The following is an 18,118-nucleotide window of genomic DNA, read 5'->3' as shown; positions in this document are numbered from 1 at the left end:
TTTTCAAGCAAATTAATTATTCCAAATCCATTGACATTTTGTAGGTAGGAAAATGTCAATGTAGTCAAATATCAATCAGAAATCGCAAACATATGGACATAATAAAATATAAATCACCATCTACTAATCTATCCAAAATCTTCAACATTTGTGTAATGGAAAATAAGAGGAACCATTCAATAGGTTTGGACCAAATTGCCAATATTGCTTCTATGAGTTGTCACTTCATTCATGAAATTGGCTCCATGTCAAAGAATAACCAAGATCAGTTACATCATAAAACAACGACTTGACTCGCGAGTCATGATATTATTGCTTCTCCCAGTTGTTACTTCATGAAACCTGGCTGAATGTAATAGCCAACGACAGCTTAGACTTGACTCAAGAGTCAAGAAACCACTTTTTACTTCATGAAACCATCCAACGACGACTTGGACTAAGTCGTTATGGACAAGTTATGTACATAATTAAGTAGTTGTGCTTTCTTTCTTCAAAAAAAAAAAAAAATATTCTCCTTATCTTCCACAAAAGACATCCCAAGTAGACTCCCAAGTCTTCGGAGATGACAGTCCAGACAGGTATACATGGCAACAAAGTCAAGGCAATTTGAGATCAATTATGCTGACACTGGCTACCCTTTTGGCTGCCCTAAAGCTATGGTTACTATTGATGCGTAGCTAATGCGTATAAAAGTTGATATACAATTGTATTAGTATGACTATTCTAATTAATTTCTTAGCAGATGTTAAAAAAAAAGAAAAGAAAAAGAAAAGAATGTCTTAAGATCTAAAATCAAATTGAAAGAAAGAAGGAAACAATCACAAAGGAGGATGTGACCAGTGAAGAGAAAGAAAAACAAAAATAAGAAGATTCCATGTTTTTTATTTGTGTGAATAAAGAAAAAGGAAGCAAACAATAAAAACTAAAAATGAAAAGAGGATGAAGTGAAGAACGAGAGAAATTAGAAAAAGGAGACGAAGAAGATAAAAAAAGAGGAGGAACTCTATGCAAATAGCATAAAAGGAGGAATTGAACGCTGATACTCTTAACTTTTGTGATATTTCATTTTGACCCTTGGACATATTGGGCAATAAAAAATGCCCTTATGCATTTTCCAAAACTTTAATCGTAGCCTTAAATTTTACATTTCCATAAATAGTTCATGGCGGATTTAACACTAGGCTCATCAATTGCAGGGGTTTCGAATTGTAGAAAATAAAGAGCAAAAATGAAGAGACAATATTTATGATGATATTAGTAACATATCTACAGATATTATTGCATGTCAACTAAATAATTTATAATCAACAGATTTATTCCATCGGGGTTTATGGCATCCTCTGACCCCTAAACTTGGCAACCGTTAACTTTTGCAATCAAAGAAGTACTAATAGATCATAGTAATATCATGAATTTAACGATGATAGTTTATACACGGTCAATAAGATTTACTCGATAGATATTGTGAGCACAAAAATAAATTCGTAGCAGCAATTGGGTATCGTGTATAATAAACATATAAAGATTATGCATGTTTGCTTGACCTATGCTCTGGAGACTACCGTTTTCAGCTCTGCTGATAAAAACTAGTACATCTTAATTTCAACATGTTTAAGGAAATTCGCTGCTACAAAGAAACTAGAGACTAGAAACCATACCCACCTGTTAGTCCGCTTAATTTTATTTCAGCATCTTTCGTGTAATTAAAAAAAAAAAAAAAGAAAGAAAGAAAGAAAAAAGAAACCAAACCCATGTATGTAAGCCGGGGGGGTTCATATTAGCAATTATGACTTGAAAATCTTGTAGCGGATTAGGCAAGATCCAGACAGAGTTGAAAAATATTATGGGTTTCGCCAATTCTGGAAGTATTGCAAGGGGTTCAGATGGTGCCTCGAGTGGAATATTATTATTGTCTCCCCATGATTATAGCAAATGAAATTTGTTTTATGGGCAAAGGAATAAAATAAGTGGGAATTGGATGATACTCTAGTTCTTCTAGCCAAGCAATTTGTAATGGAATCTCTGTTGTCCACCACGCAAGCCCAACTCCGCCTCGGGTACAAAACCAGAAGGAAGCTGACATATCAATGCTTAAAAAACAGAACTTTGAGATCATGGATTGGTCGATGATTAGGTTGCGGTTGTTAGGTGCTGAAAGGCAATTGCCCAGATCTTTAATGCTCGAGATGCATTGTAGAAACTCTCCGGGAAAAAAAGCAAATAAAAATTGACTTGTACTAGAATGCTGCTACTATTGTATAGTTTAAAGATTTTGTGGATAATTAGTTGCATAGAGAAAAGTGTAGGAATTGAACTTGGGAAAGCGGGTAACAGCTCCTGGCCGTTTCGGGTTGCGGTGGTTACTAAACACCCTAAAAGTATTTCTAGCAATTAAAAGCATTTTTTTTTGTAAACGTATCGCAAACTCAAACTGGTCTTAACCAAGAACAATGGCCATTTTCGTCCATTTATTTTTTACCCAAACGTTTATTTAAGAGATAAATAATACACCATTTCTATACAAAAATATGTATTTCGTTGAATCAAATACACCATTTCAACATTGAGTCAACCGTTGTTTCCCCTCTCAATCTTTAGATTTATAACTTGCTTTTCAGTAAGATTTTGCCTTTAAGAAGCTTCTCACTCTTGTGCTTAACTAAAGAAAGAAATATTCTGAATGATTAATTTACTTTGTTTTGAAAGGTCTGTCTAATGGATACTTATTGAGCATTGTTAAGATGTACTTGAAGCAATAAAAAATTAGAGGAAGTGATTTTTGAAATAATTTTTGAAACAACAAAGAATTCTATATAATGAATTAATATAGTAGAAAACCTAAATTGGAAAAGAAAATAGAGAGAGAGAGAGAGAGAGATCTGCCCTAACATCAGTATACAAAATTTTTTTTAAAAAAAATCCAAACAAGCTATTCAACCCTTCCAAAAAAAAGCTCAACCACTAAAGAATTGATGGATACTTGGACAATTAACATATAAGAAATAAAAAAAAAATATTCAACCCTTCCATTGAAGGTATGATACTCTCCATTTTCGGATTTTCCAAAATTTTGTCATCTTACCAAAGTCAAAGTTATATTTGATCTCTCTTTCCAATGCTATTAATTTTGAATTTTTGAAGGCAATTTTAAAAATAAATCCACAAACATCACCGTCAAACTACTATTGTTAAAAAGTTGGAAAAAAATGAGACAAACAACTTGGGATGGAGGGAATATAATAGTTATTCCTTTTTATACTATTTGTGTTTCTCTAATTTATCTCTCAATAAGCAAACATTTTTTTCATTGAATTTTTGGCAGTGCACCGGTAATATCTATAGAAACTGAACCTAGATTACGTGTTGGTATTTATTTGCAAATTCTTTAGATATTGCAAATCCCTAGATTTTTAGATGGCGATGACATTATAGGCATTTCAATTTTACTAAATGCTAATTGTATATCTCAATATTCCATATAATCGTTATAGTTTTTGTCAAAGAGCAAGGAACCTGTGGAGTGGCATTTACAAAAACTAGTGCTGTTTCTCTTTGCATAAACATTTCTGAACAGATGATTTAATAGTACTATTATATAATATTAGTGTTTTCTTTGTGGTACTTCTCCAACTGTAATCTTCGATGTCGGTACAGATACTGTTAGCTTCAGTAGAAAAGCTGGGATGTCAAGGTTAGGGGCTGTAAGTGCAGTGTACAATTCAATATCACTGAGGCAAATTTATTTTTTTTCAGATATAATTAACAATAGTACACAATGTTAAAGATATGTATATGTTACGCCGAAAAGGCATTGATCCAGTGATTAAAATTAAGGTCCCAAGATTTAAATGTTCTAGGCTCAAATTTTTCTTTCCCCTCCTGGTTCTTAAATTCATATATATTTCCCCTCCTACAAAAAAATTTAAAAAATAAATTATAAAGAGTATCAAGGACAATAATAATGTTCAAGCAATATATGATTCCAGTTTTTAATGCACTGTAGGTCTTAAAAATTAGATTCAAATAAAAATCATTCATTCATTTGTTTTTACGTGGAAAAAGTTTGAAGATTCTTATTTTGTTTTTAAATAATATTATTGAATTTTAATTTTGGATGTCTTCATGTTTAAAATAAGTGATAAATCTAGTTACTTCATAAATTTAGGGGGCAACATAAGCGACAGAAGGAAATATAAAAAATTTCAAGTGGTGGTAATGCAAGACGAAATAAAAGTTTTAAAGTTTTTCAAGCCATCTTTAAAGACTCGTCAAAGATGAGGGGAGCAATTGCCGATCCCCAACTCAACATGGCTCCGCCCATGGCTACCATCGACAAGCTTCTTTTTCTATTTTTATTTTTTTCCTTCTTTTGGTTAAAAGAAAAGAAAAATCCATTACACACGTAACTCTCTCTGCGACCACTATAAAGCACTGCAGCGTGCAAAAGAACCTTCATCCCCAGAGCTCTGCCGGGTTTATCCATTCAGTTTTTCTTTGTTGACCTAATCTTCAATACCCATATTATACTTTAAAAGAAAAAAGCCCCAATTCCTCTGACATGCTGATGGATTTCTTACAATTTCTGCTGCTTCTTCTATCTCTAATTCCTGCAGCATATCTATGCCTGCACAAGCTTGCTATGAGAAAGAAGTCCCACAATGTAACAACCGAGTCTGGGACTCGACAGCCAATGCTTCCACCAGGCACTCTGGGTTGGCCCCTAATTGGTGAGACTTATGATTATTACTCGAAACGTCGAGAAAATCTGACATATAAGTTTTTAACAGAAAGGTGGAATAAGTATTCGGCCAGCATTTTCAGGACTTCATTGATCGGAAAGACCATGGTGATATTTTCCAAAGTTGAGGGGAACAAGTTTCTGTTCTCAAATGAGAAAAAGTTGGTCCAAGTATGGTGGCCGACTACACTGGACACAATTTTCCCCAAGACCGATAAGAAGCCTAGCGCAGAGCAATCACACACTCTACGTAATCTCCTTCGCTGGATTCTAAAGATAGATGGACTTCGAGAATATATTTCAATCATAGATGAGGTAACCAGACAGCATTTGCAAACAGACTGGAATTGCAAACAAGTGAGCGTTTGTGATGTGACAAAGAGGTACTTGTTCACCTTGTCCAGTAATATATTCTTGGGCATCAATGATCCAGGAAAAATTGAGAGATTGGCGAAAAACATGAAGGACATAGAAGAAGGTTTTTTTTCAATGCCAATAAATTTGCCAGGAACGGCTTTGAATCGAGCCATCAAAGCGGCCAAGCTTATTAGTAAAGAACTTATGGCAACAATTAGACAAAGAAGGATTGATCTTCAAGGGCATGATTTGTCTTCAAGGAAGGATTTCATGTCAACCATGCTTCTGGCAAAAGATGAAAATGGTCAGGCATTTTGTGACGAAGACGTTGCTAGCCATTTGGCTGGCTTGTTACTGGCAAGTTTCTCAACCATGCATAGCACAATTACTAGCATGATGAAGTATCTTGCAGAGCTTCCGGATGTGTACGATTCTGTCTTTAGAGGTAAGTTCGATAGTTAGTTGGGTTATTATCACTTTACCTCCTTAACGTTTGGTGTCACTGTCAATTTCCCCCTTAACGTTATCTTTTAGTCACTTTACCCCTAAAACTAACGATCAAACTTAACAGAGTTTGTTAATTAAAATGAAAAGACAAGTTTAACCCTTAAAATTATTATCATTTTATCCCCATAAACTATAGTCTCGTTATCAATTTACCCCCTAGAGTTATTTTTTAGGCAATTTATCCTACAATTAAACCAACTTAGCAAGTTAAAAAACTTTAGAAGAAAATACCCTTCTCTTTGCATAATAAAAATAATAAAAAATTTAGAGTGGCTCTTCTCTTTTTTAGTATTAAGAAAAAAAGTCAAAGTATTAATTTCTTTCTTCTTAGCAATCTTTTTAATATCAAAAAAGAATAGAAAGATGGAGAGGAGGAGAGGGAGAGAGGAAGAGAGCTCAAATCTTTTTTTAAAAATTGCAAATAAGAAAGAATTAAATACTTTTATTATTTTAAAATTATTTCAATTTTCTGTTTACAACTAAATTTCAATCATAATCCCGACAACCTTAATGTAATACAATAATGTTAGACTTTTCTTTATTTTCCTTCTTTGCAAAATCTAATTTTTTTCCTTCTTCTTTTCTATCTCTTTTTCTTTTCCTAGTATTAATAAGTGTGAAAAAAAGAAATTTGAGAAAACCCTCTTATTTTTATATTATTTATTTCTTATAGTGAAAAAAATGAAGAATAACCATTCCAATTTTTTTATTTTTAATTATATATAAAAAAGGGTAAATATATTTAAAATTTTCTGACCATACTAGCTAGATTAATGATGAAGTAAAATGCCTAGAAAATAATGTTAGGAGCTAAAATGATTGTATCACTATAATCTAAATGAATAAAGTGATAATAACAATGTAGCAATGCTATAAAATAAAAGGGTATTTTTGTCCAAAATTTCTTAACATGTGAGTTGAATTACTTATGAGGGTAAAGTAATTAAAAGATAACGTTAGGGAGGTAAACTGATAGTAGTGATATAGTTTAAGGGGGTAAAGTGATAATAACCCTAGTTAGTTATTCCAGTAATCTTGTATGCATTATTCCACGGAGCCTTGCTAATAGACTCTGTTTAGTCACATATATAATTTACACTCAATTTGCCATTTGCTCGTACACGTTAACATTTAGAACCCCTTCTATTTAGACATTTTCTTGATTTGAATTCACTTTCATACTAAATTAAAATCTGAAACCCGTCTTCATTAGAATGCCAGACTTTCATAATGAATCAACACTGAGACCTATCGGCCAGTGCTCATCGGCACATGTTACCCGAAACCATGTTTAGTTTAGGGTAAATTACGTATGCTTCCACTGAAGTTTTGCATAATGTTAGATGAACCCCCTATAGTTTAAAAACAGCAATGGTTCTATGTAAAGTGAAAAAATGGACGGAATATATAATTAGTTATAGTGATTAGACCACACACGCTCTAAAAATGTTTGTGATGAGATCCTAATATCCACTTAATCCCCTATAATTTGCATAAATATCCAATTTACCCCCTGTAATTTTTGCATTTATCCACATCATCTCCCTACGATTTTATACAAGATGGTTAAGTCGTCATTTGATTTAGAAATTAAGTAAGGGCAATTTCTAGTTTACATGAAATCATAGGGGGTGAAAACATTAGGGGGATTATGTGGCAATAAATGAAACCATAGAGGGGTTATTAGTAATTTACCCTTTATTTTATTTTAATCTCAATTTGGCATTCTTTGCTTAGCAGGATGGCTGTATATACTTAAAAGATGACGAAATACAAAATTATAGAAGTCGAATGAAGGTCATCAAACTAGACCTGACCAGCCAAGACCCCCCATTTTATGCTGGGAAATTCATAAAATTCTGGCCATCCTGCAAAATAGTTTTAAGCTACAGAAGGAAAGGATATGGCAACATGAATATGTAGTAAAGTTATTGAACCCGCAACTGATGCTCTTTATTGATATGCCTATGTAACTTTTGGTTATTCGTGAGGACTTATTCAGCATAAGCATTGTAAAATCGTATTTTGTTTTGCTAAGCATTAACGTATCAAACATTATAGCAATAAATAAAGTAGATGAGCAGGAGTAATATACAAGACAAGACATTTCGGATTTTGAATATGGTTGATAAGCATGTTGGATAGTTTCCTGCTTGATAATTTCTTGTTTCATGTCAAACAAACATGTTTGATAATTTCATATACTCAAATAATTAACCCAAACTTCTTTTGTTTTATTAAATTTACTTATTTAGTGTAGAGTAGTTGTTTGACAGTGAACCAGAGGGAGTCTTGATTGTGTAAAGGCAACTCAATATTAGAAGCAGATGTGTTTTTTTCTTTATTTGATTGGTAACAATATCTTCTTCCACATATATTTATATGTGTCACATATCCTTCCTCTATGCTTGGTACCTTCAGAACAAAATGAAATTTTAGATGTAAAGCCAAAAGGAGACCACCTTACTTGGGAGGATATACAGAAGATGAAGTACTCTTGGAGTGTTGCTAGTGAAGTCTTGAGGATATCGACACCAGGGTTTGGAGGGTTTAGAGAGGCTATCACTGATTTCACCTATGAAGGGTTCACAGTACCAAAAGGCTCCAAGGTAAACTCGATTAATTATACCTCTCGGAGTTTGTTCCACATTCGGATCTATGTAGCATAAATTTTGATTACTACACTTTACTTCAACAGATTTTCTGGACTTTTGATGCCACACACAAGAATCCAAAATACTTTCCTGATCCTGAAAAGTTTGAGCCATCAAGGTTTCAAGGAAACGGTCCAGCTCCTTATGCATTTGTGCCATTCGGGGGAGGACCACGCATGTGTCCTGGAAATGAGTATGCTCGGGTGGTGATACTTGTTTTCATGCACAATGTGGTGACAAAGTTTAGATGGGAGAAACTGATTCCGGGCGAGAATATGATATATTATCCTGCTCCAAGGCCAGCGCGAGGGCTTCCAGTCACTCTACATCCTAACAAGCCTTGAATTCTCCTATTCATTTTTGGTTCTTTGTCAATACTTAATGGAGCTACACTGCAATCTTCCTGTCCTGTAAGTCCAATAATGCAGGAAGTGCTTGGTTTATATTCCGAAATCAAAATCTGAATCATATACAAATCATCACTATATAAAAAGTATCATGAGTTTTGGTACTTTGGGAGTGTAAGTATAAGTATCATTGTGATCTTAATTTTTGTTATTTCAATTATGCCCTTATTAATTAATGACTGAAGTTTCATATTATGCTCTTTTTAATTTATTATGATGATTAAAATTCATTATATCATATCTGTTGATTTAGAAGAAAATAATGGTTCAGCATTATTATTACTACATAACAAGTACCGGGAATAGGCTTCTTCAAACCATGGTCCAACCCCATTGGTTAGCAAATAGTTAATTTTTGCTAACAGTGCAAATTTAGGTTATCCAACTCGAGAAGAAAAATAAAAAATTGTTCACATATCTAATTAAAAATCAAACATTTTCAGTGGCATTATCCTAATTTATTTGTCATAAAAAAATGAAAAAAACAAAAGAAGTAACTAGAAATATTGATATATATATATATATATATATATTTATATAGTATGACAAGGTTGTGTTCGGTTGGTGCAACGTTTATCTTTACTGGTCTGGGTATGATGCGGTTCAAAGTCGAGTTAAATATGAATTATTGTTTGTGGCCCGTGGCACGTGACTATTTGTTGTTTAGCCTTGTTGCTTTCATTGTCCTAGATTCCTGGTCTCATGTTTTAAGACAAAGTGGTCCTGGATTGTACACGTCGTTGAAGTTAAATATGAATTATTATTATTTGGGGTCCACGGCGTGTGACTACTGACTATTTGTTTAATTGCTTAGCCTGTCACTTTCATGCTCCTACTTTTTAAAGCAAAGTGGTCCTACATTATATATCTCACGTGTTTGCAACACGTAGAATTAGCTTAAAAAAAGCGTTAATTATTATTAATCCCCTTAAAGTATACCTTATTTTCACTTTACCCCCCAACTTTTAATTTTACCCACTTAACTCCTTATAGGATAAAATTACCCTTCCATTATTTTGACTTTTCATTTATCTTTGTCATCCCTTTTGTTTCTTTTTCTTTTTCTTTTTCTTCTCTCTTTCATCATTCCCAATAGAAAACTCCATCGAAAATTTTTATTTTGAGTTTTTAATTACATTTTATTTTGAATTTGTAATTGTGAAGGTTTAAAAGGTATCAAAAACTAATTTTGATTTTTTGTATGATGTCACGTGTCACACATTTCAATTGATGATTATTAATTAGGTCACAATTTCATCTTATGATATTTTCTTGAGAATAAAATGAAAAACTAGAAAGGAAAGAGGAAAAATCAAAATTAAAAGAATTGAAAGGCTAAAAAAATTGTATTTTAGGAAAGTGATTTGAATATTTTTTTAATCATTTAAGAAGAAGATAGATTTCTGCAATTCCTCTTTTTTAATTTCAATCATTAAGATGAAGAGTTTTGTGGGAAAGAGCAAGAATTAAAGAAAGAAGAAAGAAGCAAAGAAAATAAAATAGCACAAAAGGGGAAAGGAAAAAAGAAAAACGAAAAATAAGAGTTTAGAATAATAGAGGGATAATTTTGTCCAATGGGGGATAAAGTGAGACAAAAAAATGGTTAGGAGATAAAATGAAAATTGAGATATTCTTTAAAGGGATTAATTGTGATTAAGCCTAAAAAAAAGCCCATCATGGTGGGTTAGTTGTAGGGGAAAATATCAATAAATAAGTCAGTGAATTTGTTGAGAGTTTAGGTGCATGTAATGCTGAAATAATATGTGTTTAATGTTAAAAAAAAAAACATGTTACTTCATTTCTTATTTACAGGGGCTCAATTACATTACATGCATCCTTTGCAAGCTCATGAGCTGTAAAATGCCACCGGGGAGTGATTGCAAGGACTCTAATGCAGCTTCTATAGATGTTGCTGCAGAAGTTGAAGTCTAAAGGAAATTTAGTTTTGGCTAGAAGCTTCTATTGTCATTATAAATCTTTGACATGTGTTTGTGACCTTGTATAACGTATATTTTTGGTGGCTTTTAACTGAAATTGAATATAGACTTTATTTTGGTGGCATATAGATTTATATTCTGATGACCAGAATTATATGCATTGCTAAATTATATACTACTTTAGTGATGCATAAATTATATACTAAATTTGATGGCCGATGAAATTATTCTTTATTATTGTTGTTGAATATTTTAATTTAGGGATATTGTGCGTTTGGGAATGCTTGTGTTACAGGGCAAACATTGCCAAATTTCTTAAAAAATGTTGTCCCATTAAAACTTTTTTTTAATGATTTTAATGACGGCTGGAATGTAGGCTTTGTATTTTGCCCCTCTGTCCACGAAAGAATTTTGTGTCATTGGTGGCTCAAGCTAAAAAGGACTACATTGGCTAGACATATACAGTCAAGGGACTAAATTAGCCGCAGTTAAAGTTTAGGGACTATTTGCAGCTTTTGATAAATAGTTTAGAGGCAATTTTGGCCTTTGCTCAATTTTATTGTTGAAGAAGACATCTTCAGTAAGTGTTATTGGAGTGCATTTGAATTCAATAATTCTGAACTCATGTCCATATGTTTTGCCTAAATCTACAACCGGATGACGACCCAAGTGCCCAAGCGAAAAGGCAATTAGACCACCCATTAATTCAGCAATATTTCTTGACCGAAGACTCCTATAGAAATAAGACACAAAATAATTCAAAGAGTTCAACTTAAAAAAAATATATACATCTCTTCGTACTATATATACTATATAAAAGGAACCATGAGTTTGGAGTGTAAGTGAAGTGATACTAGATTTTGTTATTCCAATTGTACCCTTATTAATTGATGATTGAAGTTTCATATTATGCTCTCTTTAATTTTTTATGATGATTGTTGTGATTTTAGTTTTTATTAATCTAATTATGCCCTTATTAATTGATGATTGATGTTTCATATTATACTCTTCTTAGTTTTTAATTTATTATGATGATTAAAATTCATTACGTCATGGCTATTGATTTAAAGGAAAATAATAGTTGATGACAAGACAAAATGTTAAGAAAGACTAAGCAAGATTTGGTCTTTATTTTCTATTCGTCCAAAATACCATTCTTCCTAATAATTAGATTTATTGCATTTCAATAATAGCAATAACCACAGCAATTATGAAAAAACTATAACCTTAATTAAATTTGAATTATGAAGATAATAAACAAAATATAATACTCCAAATCAATGTGTCTTTTTGCATTCTATTTTCAATTTTTTATTTCCATTAAAAATTCTTGATTAGTCACGGCCTAATTAAATTTTTAAATCTTCAAAAATATTTGTATTTGTATCAAAACAAGGTGCTCTTAGGATAACAGAATCTTTGTCATTTATGGTTTATGTCAGATTTTGTCCAAAAAATTAAAAAATTAAAAAGCAAAAGAAAAAAAAAAGAAAAACTTAACTATCCCTACCAATAAAATTTCAGTTCTCAAAAATGAACAATTAGACAAAAAAATTTATATGTGGTAGTTGATTTATACTCCATTGTTAATAGAAATAGCACACAAAATAATTCAAAGAGTTCAACTTCAAAAGATATATATACATATATCTTTATTTTTTCAAAAAATAGTTCATATAACTTCATATTGAGGAAGCATGACTATATAAAAAGTGTAAATGTAAGCATTATTGTGATATTAGTTTTGGTTATTTCAATTATGCCCTTATTAATTGTTGATTGAAGTTTCATATTATTCTCTTTTTAATTTATTATTATGATAAAAGTTCATTATATAATATCGATCTATTGATTTAGGAGAAAATAATGGTTCATTATTATTATTATTATTATTATTATTATTATTATTATTATTATTATTATTATTATTATTATTACTACTACTACTACTACTACTACTACTACTATATAAAAAGTACCATGAATTTTGGTACTTTGGAGTGTAAGTGTAAGCATTATTGTGATCTTAGTTTTTATTAATCCAATTATGCCCTTATTAATTGATGATTGAAGTTTTATATTATGAACTTTTTAGTTTTTAATTTATTATGATGGTTAAAATTCATTACGTCATAGCTAATGATTTAAGGGAAAATAATGGTTGATGACAAGACAAAATGATAAGCATTAGAGACCAAATAGGATTAGAGACCAAATAGGATCCCGTCTTTATTTTCTATTTTTCAAAATACCCTACTTCCTCATTATTAAATTTATTGCATTTCAATAATAGCAATAACTATAGGTCTATAGCAGTTATGAAAAAAATTATAACCTTAATTAAATTTGAACTATGAAGACAATAAAGAAAATGTAAACACTCCAAACTAATGTGTCTCTTTGCGTTCTATTTTTAGTTTTTCATTTCCATTAAAAATTCTTGATTAGTCATGGCCTAATACAAAGAATATATGACTTCAATTTTTCAAAAAATAGTGCATATGACTTCATATTGAGGAATTTCATCAGGCAATTGACAAATTCAACTTATGTAACATGATAAATAATAATCATAGTGCATTCAACCAATATTTTTGAAAAAAATTATTTTTTATTTTATTTTACTTTATTTTATTTTTATCCTCCCATCCTTCCCTACACTCTTTTCATCACTAATTGTTAGGCATGAGATTCAAATCCTAAATCTGACATCAGAGAGAACTATAAGCACTCTTTTGTGATCATTGGGTCAACCCCAATGGTTGGTAAACAATTAATATTTGATTAGCGTGCAAATTCAGGTCATCCTAGCTCCAAAACAAAAAATAAAAAATTGTTCGTATATCTAATTAAAAATAAAAAATAGTTGTATTATCATAATTTATTTGTCTTGGAAAAAAGAAAAAACAAAAGAAATAATTATTATTATCAATATTGTACATACCATTCAAAATATTGATACTGTTGTCAAATTATTTCATATTTGGTCAAATCATTATTTTCTCAAGTGTTAATTTTTCGTCTTCTTTAATTAATTGTACTTAAAATTGTTATTATAAATTGAAAGAGACCGAATGTATTCTCATTTGTTAAAAATTCTTTGGAGATTTTATATAAATTGATACAAAATTTAGTGAACCTTTTTTTCCTTTTAAAATAATGGTGTTAAGGAAAGTTAATTAAAGAAGATGAAAAATTAAATAAAAAAGAAAATAGGGAGAGAGTTGGATTGGGTGGTAAGATAGAAGGGATTATAAGTAGAAGGTTATGGGTTCAAAACCTCCCACTTATTAAAAAATAAAAACAGAAATAAAAAGAAAATAAAAAATATGCAAATATTAAATTTGTTTAAAAATTTTTACAAATAAATTTTAATTTATATGAAATATTATATTTTATGATATTATAATCACGTGCAAAGTGTATGACCTATTGCTAGTTATATCAAAAGTATACAAATTTACACCAAATGTGGTTGAATTATACAAACTAAATTGAATTAGACGGAACTCAACAGGTGAGGATGGAATCCGATTGTAAGTTGTCAGAGGGACATTTCGTCAATTTAGTGTAATAGTATTCATCCCGAAACAAGTGCACCAGCAAAACTTTTGGAAGTATAATAACTTTCTTGTCGGGTGTGACACCAATAATGTAACCAGCAAAAGATTTGGGGCATTTGGATGGATCCATCCAGGATTGGATAGATAACAAAATAATGTAAGATTTTATCCATCCATAATTGGATAGACCGTTCCTTTTTTGTTATCCATCCATACGAAGCAATCATTCCAGAGGTTAATGGTCAAGATTTGATATTAAAAAAAATGTAAGATTCAAATTTCATCTTATATATCGTTTTTCACACTATATCTGAATGTCATAAAAATTTGTTCTATAATTACACATTATGCAAAGTGAATTATATCATGTATAAATAGAATTACATTTTGTGCAAAATGGACAAACCGGTCTAGATGATTTTTCTATTGACTGTTCCTTCCCAAATCCAACAAGTAACTATTTTACACCTGGTGTATCTTCCATCCGAAAGTTTCCTCATTCGTTGTCGTCGTTTCTGAAAGTTAGGGACTTCTTTGCCTGTACTTGGTTGATTGCACTACCACATGGGCAATTTTTTTTTGGGCAAATGTCACTTTACCCCACGTGGTTTAGTATTTTTTTACATAATCTCTTTATGGTTTCAAAAGCTATACATAACCTTCTTATAGTTTGAATTAAAGTATTAAAGTGATGGAAATGATTATTCGTAACGGAGTCATCTAAAATATTAAAATTACCCTTATGTAAAGTTGAAAATTATTTATTAACTAAGGGGGGTTATGTGTATATTTTGAAAATGATGAGGGCGTTATATGGTACAGTATTAAATCATAAGAGGGTTATATAGTAAAATATAAAAATCATACGGGTTAATGTATCATGTATTTATAACGGTAATATCGACATTTTTAGAAGTTCCGTTACGAGTGACTATTTCCATCACTTGATACTTTAATCCAAATTATGAGAGAGTTACGTATAATTTTTAAAACCATAAGGGAGTTATGTAGAAAAATGCTAAACCACAGGAGAGTAAAATATAATTTGCCCCTTTTTTTTGGCTCTAAAGAATATCTTGAGGTCTTCTTTACGGGAAGAATCTGGATTAAAAGTTTGGTACGTACAATCTTCTATATATAGGGATTGAATAGGTTGCATTTTACCTCCAATATCCCACTTCCTTTCCCTATTAGCTAAAGAAGAAATAGAGAGGAAATATCAATAATGCCAACTATCCTCTGTTTTTTGCTAATAGCAATCGCAGTTTTTCTGGTTTGCGGCCGGGGTCACAAACCAAGAAAGCTTCCTCCGGGGCCTTGCCCATTACCAATCCTCGGTAATCTCTTCCAGCTTGGTGGAGAGAAACTGTACCACAGAGCAGTAACAAAACTCTCTAAAGTTTATGGACCTTTGATGTCAATCAAGCTGGGAAACCAAATGATATTTGTTGTGTCATCCCCAAATCTTGTTCGTGAAATATCTAAAAAATATGATCATACTTTCACTAGAAGACTCGATTTAGATGCGTCCCGAGCACTCGACCACCATAAGTTCTCCATTGCGTGGATACCATCAGGTAAAAAATGGAATAATATTCGTAAACTGTTCAAAGAACAAATTTTCTCCTCAGAACGACTCAATGCAAGCCAAGGGTTACGTGAAGAAAAGGTGAAACAACTTTGTGATCACGTGCATGAACATAGCATTAGTGGGCAACCACTGAACGTATGTGCTGCTGCTTTCACAACATCTCTCAATTTCCTGTCCAACACTTTATTTTCCATTGATTTTGCTCATTATGACTCTAATTCATGCAAAAATCTCGAAGAAATCATATGTGGTTTGACGAATACTATGGGTAGACCAAATTTGGCGGACTTCTTTCCGGGACTCAGATTCATTGATCCCCAGGGCATTAGGCACGAGACTGAGGTTTATTTTGTGAAACTGTTTGAAGCTTTTGAAGATATCATTACTCAAAGATTACAAGCAAGAGGCACATCCCCCACTTCTGGTTCGGGAAGAGGTGACCTGTTAGAAGTTTTCCTTGATCTCTGTCAGCATCGTGAAGCAGGGTGGAGTTGCAACGACGTGAAACATTTCCTTTTGGTCAGTATCTGCACTTGCATTTTCAGCAACATCACGGTATTGAATTCTTACAAGTATGCATAATTTATCTTTCCAGTAAACTAATGATTTTGATACTCCCAAAAATATTTTAGGCAATCAACTATGACTTTTGCTATAATCAAAACGACTGAAACAGCCATTTTTATGTTACAAGATTGCTCTTCTATATACAAGTTCTTTTGGTTAGTCCAAAAGAACTGACAACGGAAAGTTGACGTGAAAAAGAATGTCCATATTCCACCAAAATGGTCATATTAAATTCAAAAGGGTAGTAGGAAGCAGAAAATAAAATGTTGATTGATAGTTAGATCTTTGCTTTAGGATTTGCTTTTTGGAGCAACAGAGACAACTTCATCCACAGTGGAATGGGCAATGGTAGAATTACTAAGAAGCCCTGACAAAAAGGACAAAGCTAGAGCAGAAATCAGGGAAGTCATTGAGCAAGGCAAATCTGTTAAAGAATCAGACATCTCAAGACTCCCTTACTTGCAGGCAGTTGTTAAAGAGACTCTACGGCTGCACCCTCCTGCCCCCATAGTACCGCGCAAAGCTGATACAGATATTGAAGTTGACAGCTACATCTTGCCAAAAGATTCTCTAATAGTGTTCAACCTTTGGGGCATGGGTAGGGATTCAAACCTGTGGCTTAATCCTGATTCCTTTGTGCCCGAACGATTCCTGAACTCCGAAATTGATGATAAAGGCCAGCATTTTAAGCTCACTCCTTTTGGTACGGGAAGGAGAATTTGTGTTGGATATCCTCTGGCTCAGCGAATGCTGCATCTTATGCTTGCTTCTCTTGTTCATAACTTTGATTGGAAGCTTGAAGATGGGATTAAACCAGAAGATGTGGACATGAGCGAAAGGCCTGGATTGACAGTGCAGAAGGCAGTGCCTCTCATGGCTATTCCAATAAGAACCTCAATTTAATAATTTTACTGAAGTTGTATTTTCCATCCTCTCTTGTCTAACAATCAAGTATAATTATTTTCTATATCAGGGGAGTGATGGGATTTAAGCAATGACAATGGCAGTGAATAATAATGTTTTTCTAGAAGGAACAAAAATATTGTGCTTTCCTTCAAAACCTTGAGCAAAATACACTCTACCTTCACGTGGTTTAATATTTTTTTTACATAACCCCCTATAGTTTCAAAATATATATATAACCCCCTCATGATTTAAATTAAGTGTCAAAGTGACAGAATTTGCAATTTATAACGAAATCAACTAAAATATAAAAATACCCCTATATAAAGTTGAAAATTATTTATTAACCACGGGGGGTTGTGTAATATATTTTGAAAATCATAAGGGGGTTATATAATAAATCACTAAATCATAAAGGAGGTTATATGGTAAAACATAAAACTATATGGGTTAAAGTGTCATACATATTATGTTTATATATTTTGGTCACTTCAGCCATTTTATTTTTTAAATAAGGGTAATTTCGGCATTTTTATACGTTCCATTACGAATGATAATTTCGATCACTTTGACTCTTTAATCCAAACTATGAGGGGTTTATATATAGTTTTTAAAACTATAGGAGGGTTATATGAAAAAGAGCTATACCACAGGGGAGTAAAGTGTATTTTGCCCAATTTTTAATTTTGCTAAGTATTTTTGTATTTCTTAAAACTTTGATATAGTTTTTAAGAGGTGAAACTTGAAATATTCTGTATCTAGGGTCTAATATCCATGAATCCTTGAACAGAAGGGTTACACAATATTTGTGATATCTGAATTAAAAAAATTGTGACAATTAATACAATTTTTGAGGTTATTTTAAGAGACTTAAAAAGTCTGGGCAATAAAAAA

General features: G+C 31.9%; 2 protein-coding genes across 2 annotated transcripts; both read left to right on the top strand.

The window, feature by feature from the left end:
* Positions 1–4,393: 4,393 nt before the first annotated feature.
* Positions 4,394–8,858, top strand: LOC113719550 (dammarenediol 12-hydroxylase-like). Its single transcript, XM_027244777.2, has 3 exons — positions 4,394–5,540; positions 8,024–8,211; positions 8,301–8,858. The coding sequence occupies exons 1-3, from the start codon at positions 4,559–4,561 to the stop codon at positions 8,598–8,600; spliced, it is 1,470 nt and encodes a 489-aa protein (XP_027100578.2). The 5' UTR covers positions 4,394–4,558; the 3' UTR covers positions 8,601–8,858.
* A 6,502-nt stretch (positions 8,859–15,360) lies between these two features.
* On the top strand, positions 15,361–17,340 carry LOC113719549 (cytochrome P450 76T24-like). The gene is made up of 2 exons (XM_027244776.2): positions 15,361–16,273; positions 16,616–17,340. Exons 1-2 carry the CDS (start codon positions 15,389–15,391, stop codon positions 17,222–17,224), a joined length of 1,494 nt encoding a protein of 497 aa, XP_027100577.1. The 5' UTR covers positions 15,361–15,388; the 3' UTR covers positions 17,225–17,340.
* The last annotated feature ends 778 nt before the right edge of the window (positions 17,341–18,118 follow it).

This window comes from Coffea arabica, chromosome 11e, assembly GCF_036785885.1.
Source record: "Coffea arabica cultivar ET-39 chromosome 11e, Coffea Arabica ET-39 HiFi, whole genome shotgun sequence".
NCBI classification, from domain to species: domain Eukaryota; kingdom Viridiplantae; phylum Streptophyta; class Magnoliopsida; order Gentianales; family Rubiaceae; genus Coffea; species Coffea arabica.
The sequence above is the reverse complement of the archived record's forward strand: the minus strand, read 5'-3'. Positions and strand labels throughout refer to the sequence as shown.

Coding starts and splice junctions, on each gene's coding strand:
- LOC113719550 (XM_027244777.2), top strand. CDS start 4,559: ATGCTGATGGATTTCTTACAATTTCTGCTGCTTCTTCTATCTCTAATT. Junction 5,541..8,023: donor GTACGATTCTGTCTTTAGAG/GTAAGTTCGATA, acceptor TGGTACCTTCAG/AACAAAATGAAATTTTAGAT. Junction 8,212..8,300: donor CAGTACCAAAAGGCTCCAAG/GTAAACTCGATT, acceptor TTACTTCAACAG/ATTTTCTGGACTTTTGATGC.
- LOC113719549 (XM_027244776.2), top strand. CDS start 15,389: ATGCCAACTATCCTCTGTTTTTTGCTAATAGCAATCGCAGTTTTTCTG. Junction 16,274..16,615: donor ACGTGAAACATTTCCTTTTG/GTCAGTATCTGC, acceptor TCTTTGCTTTAG/GATTTGCTTTTTGGAGCAAC.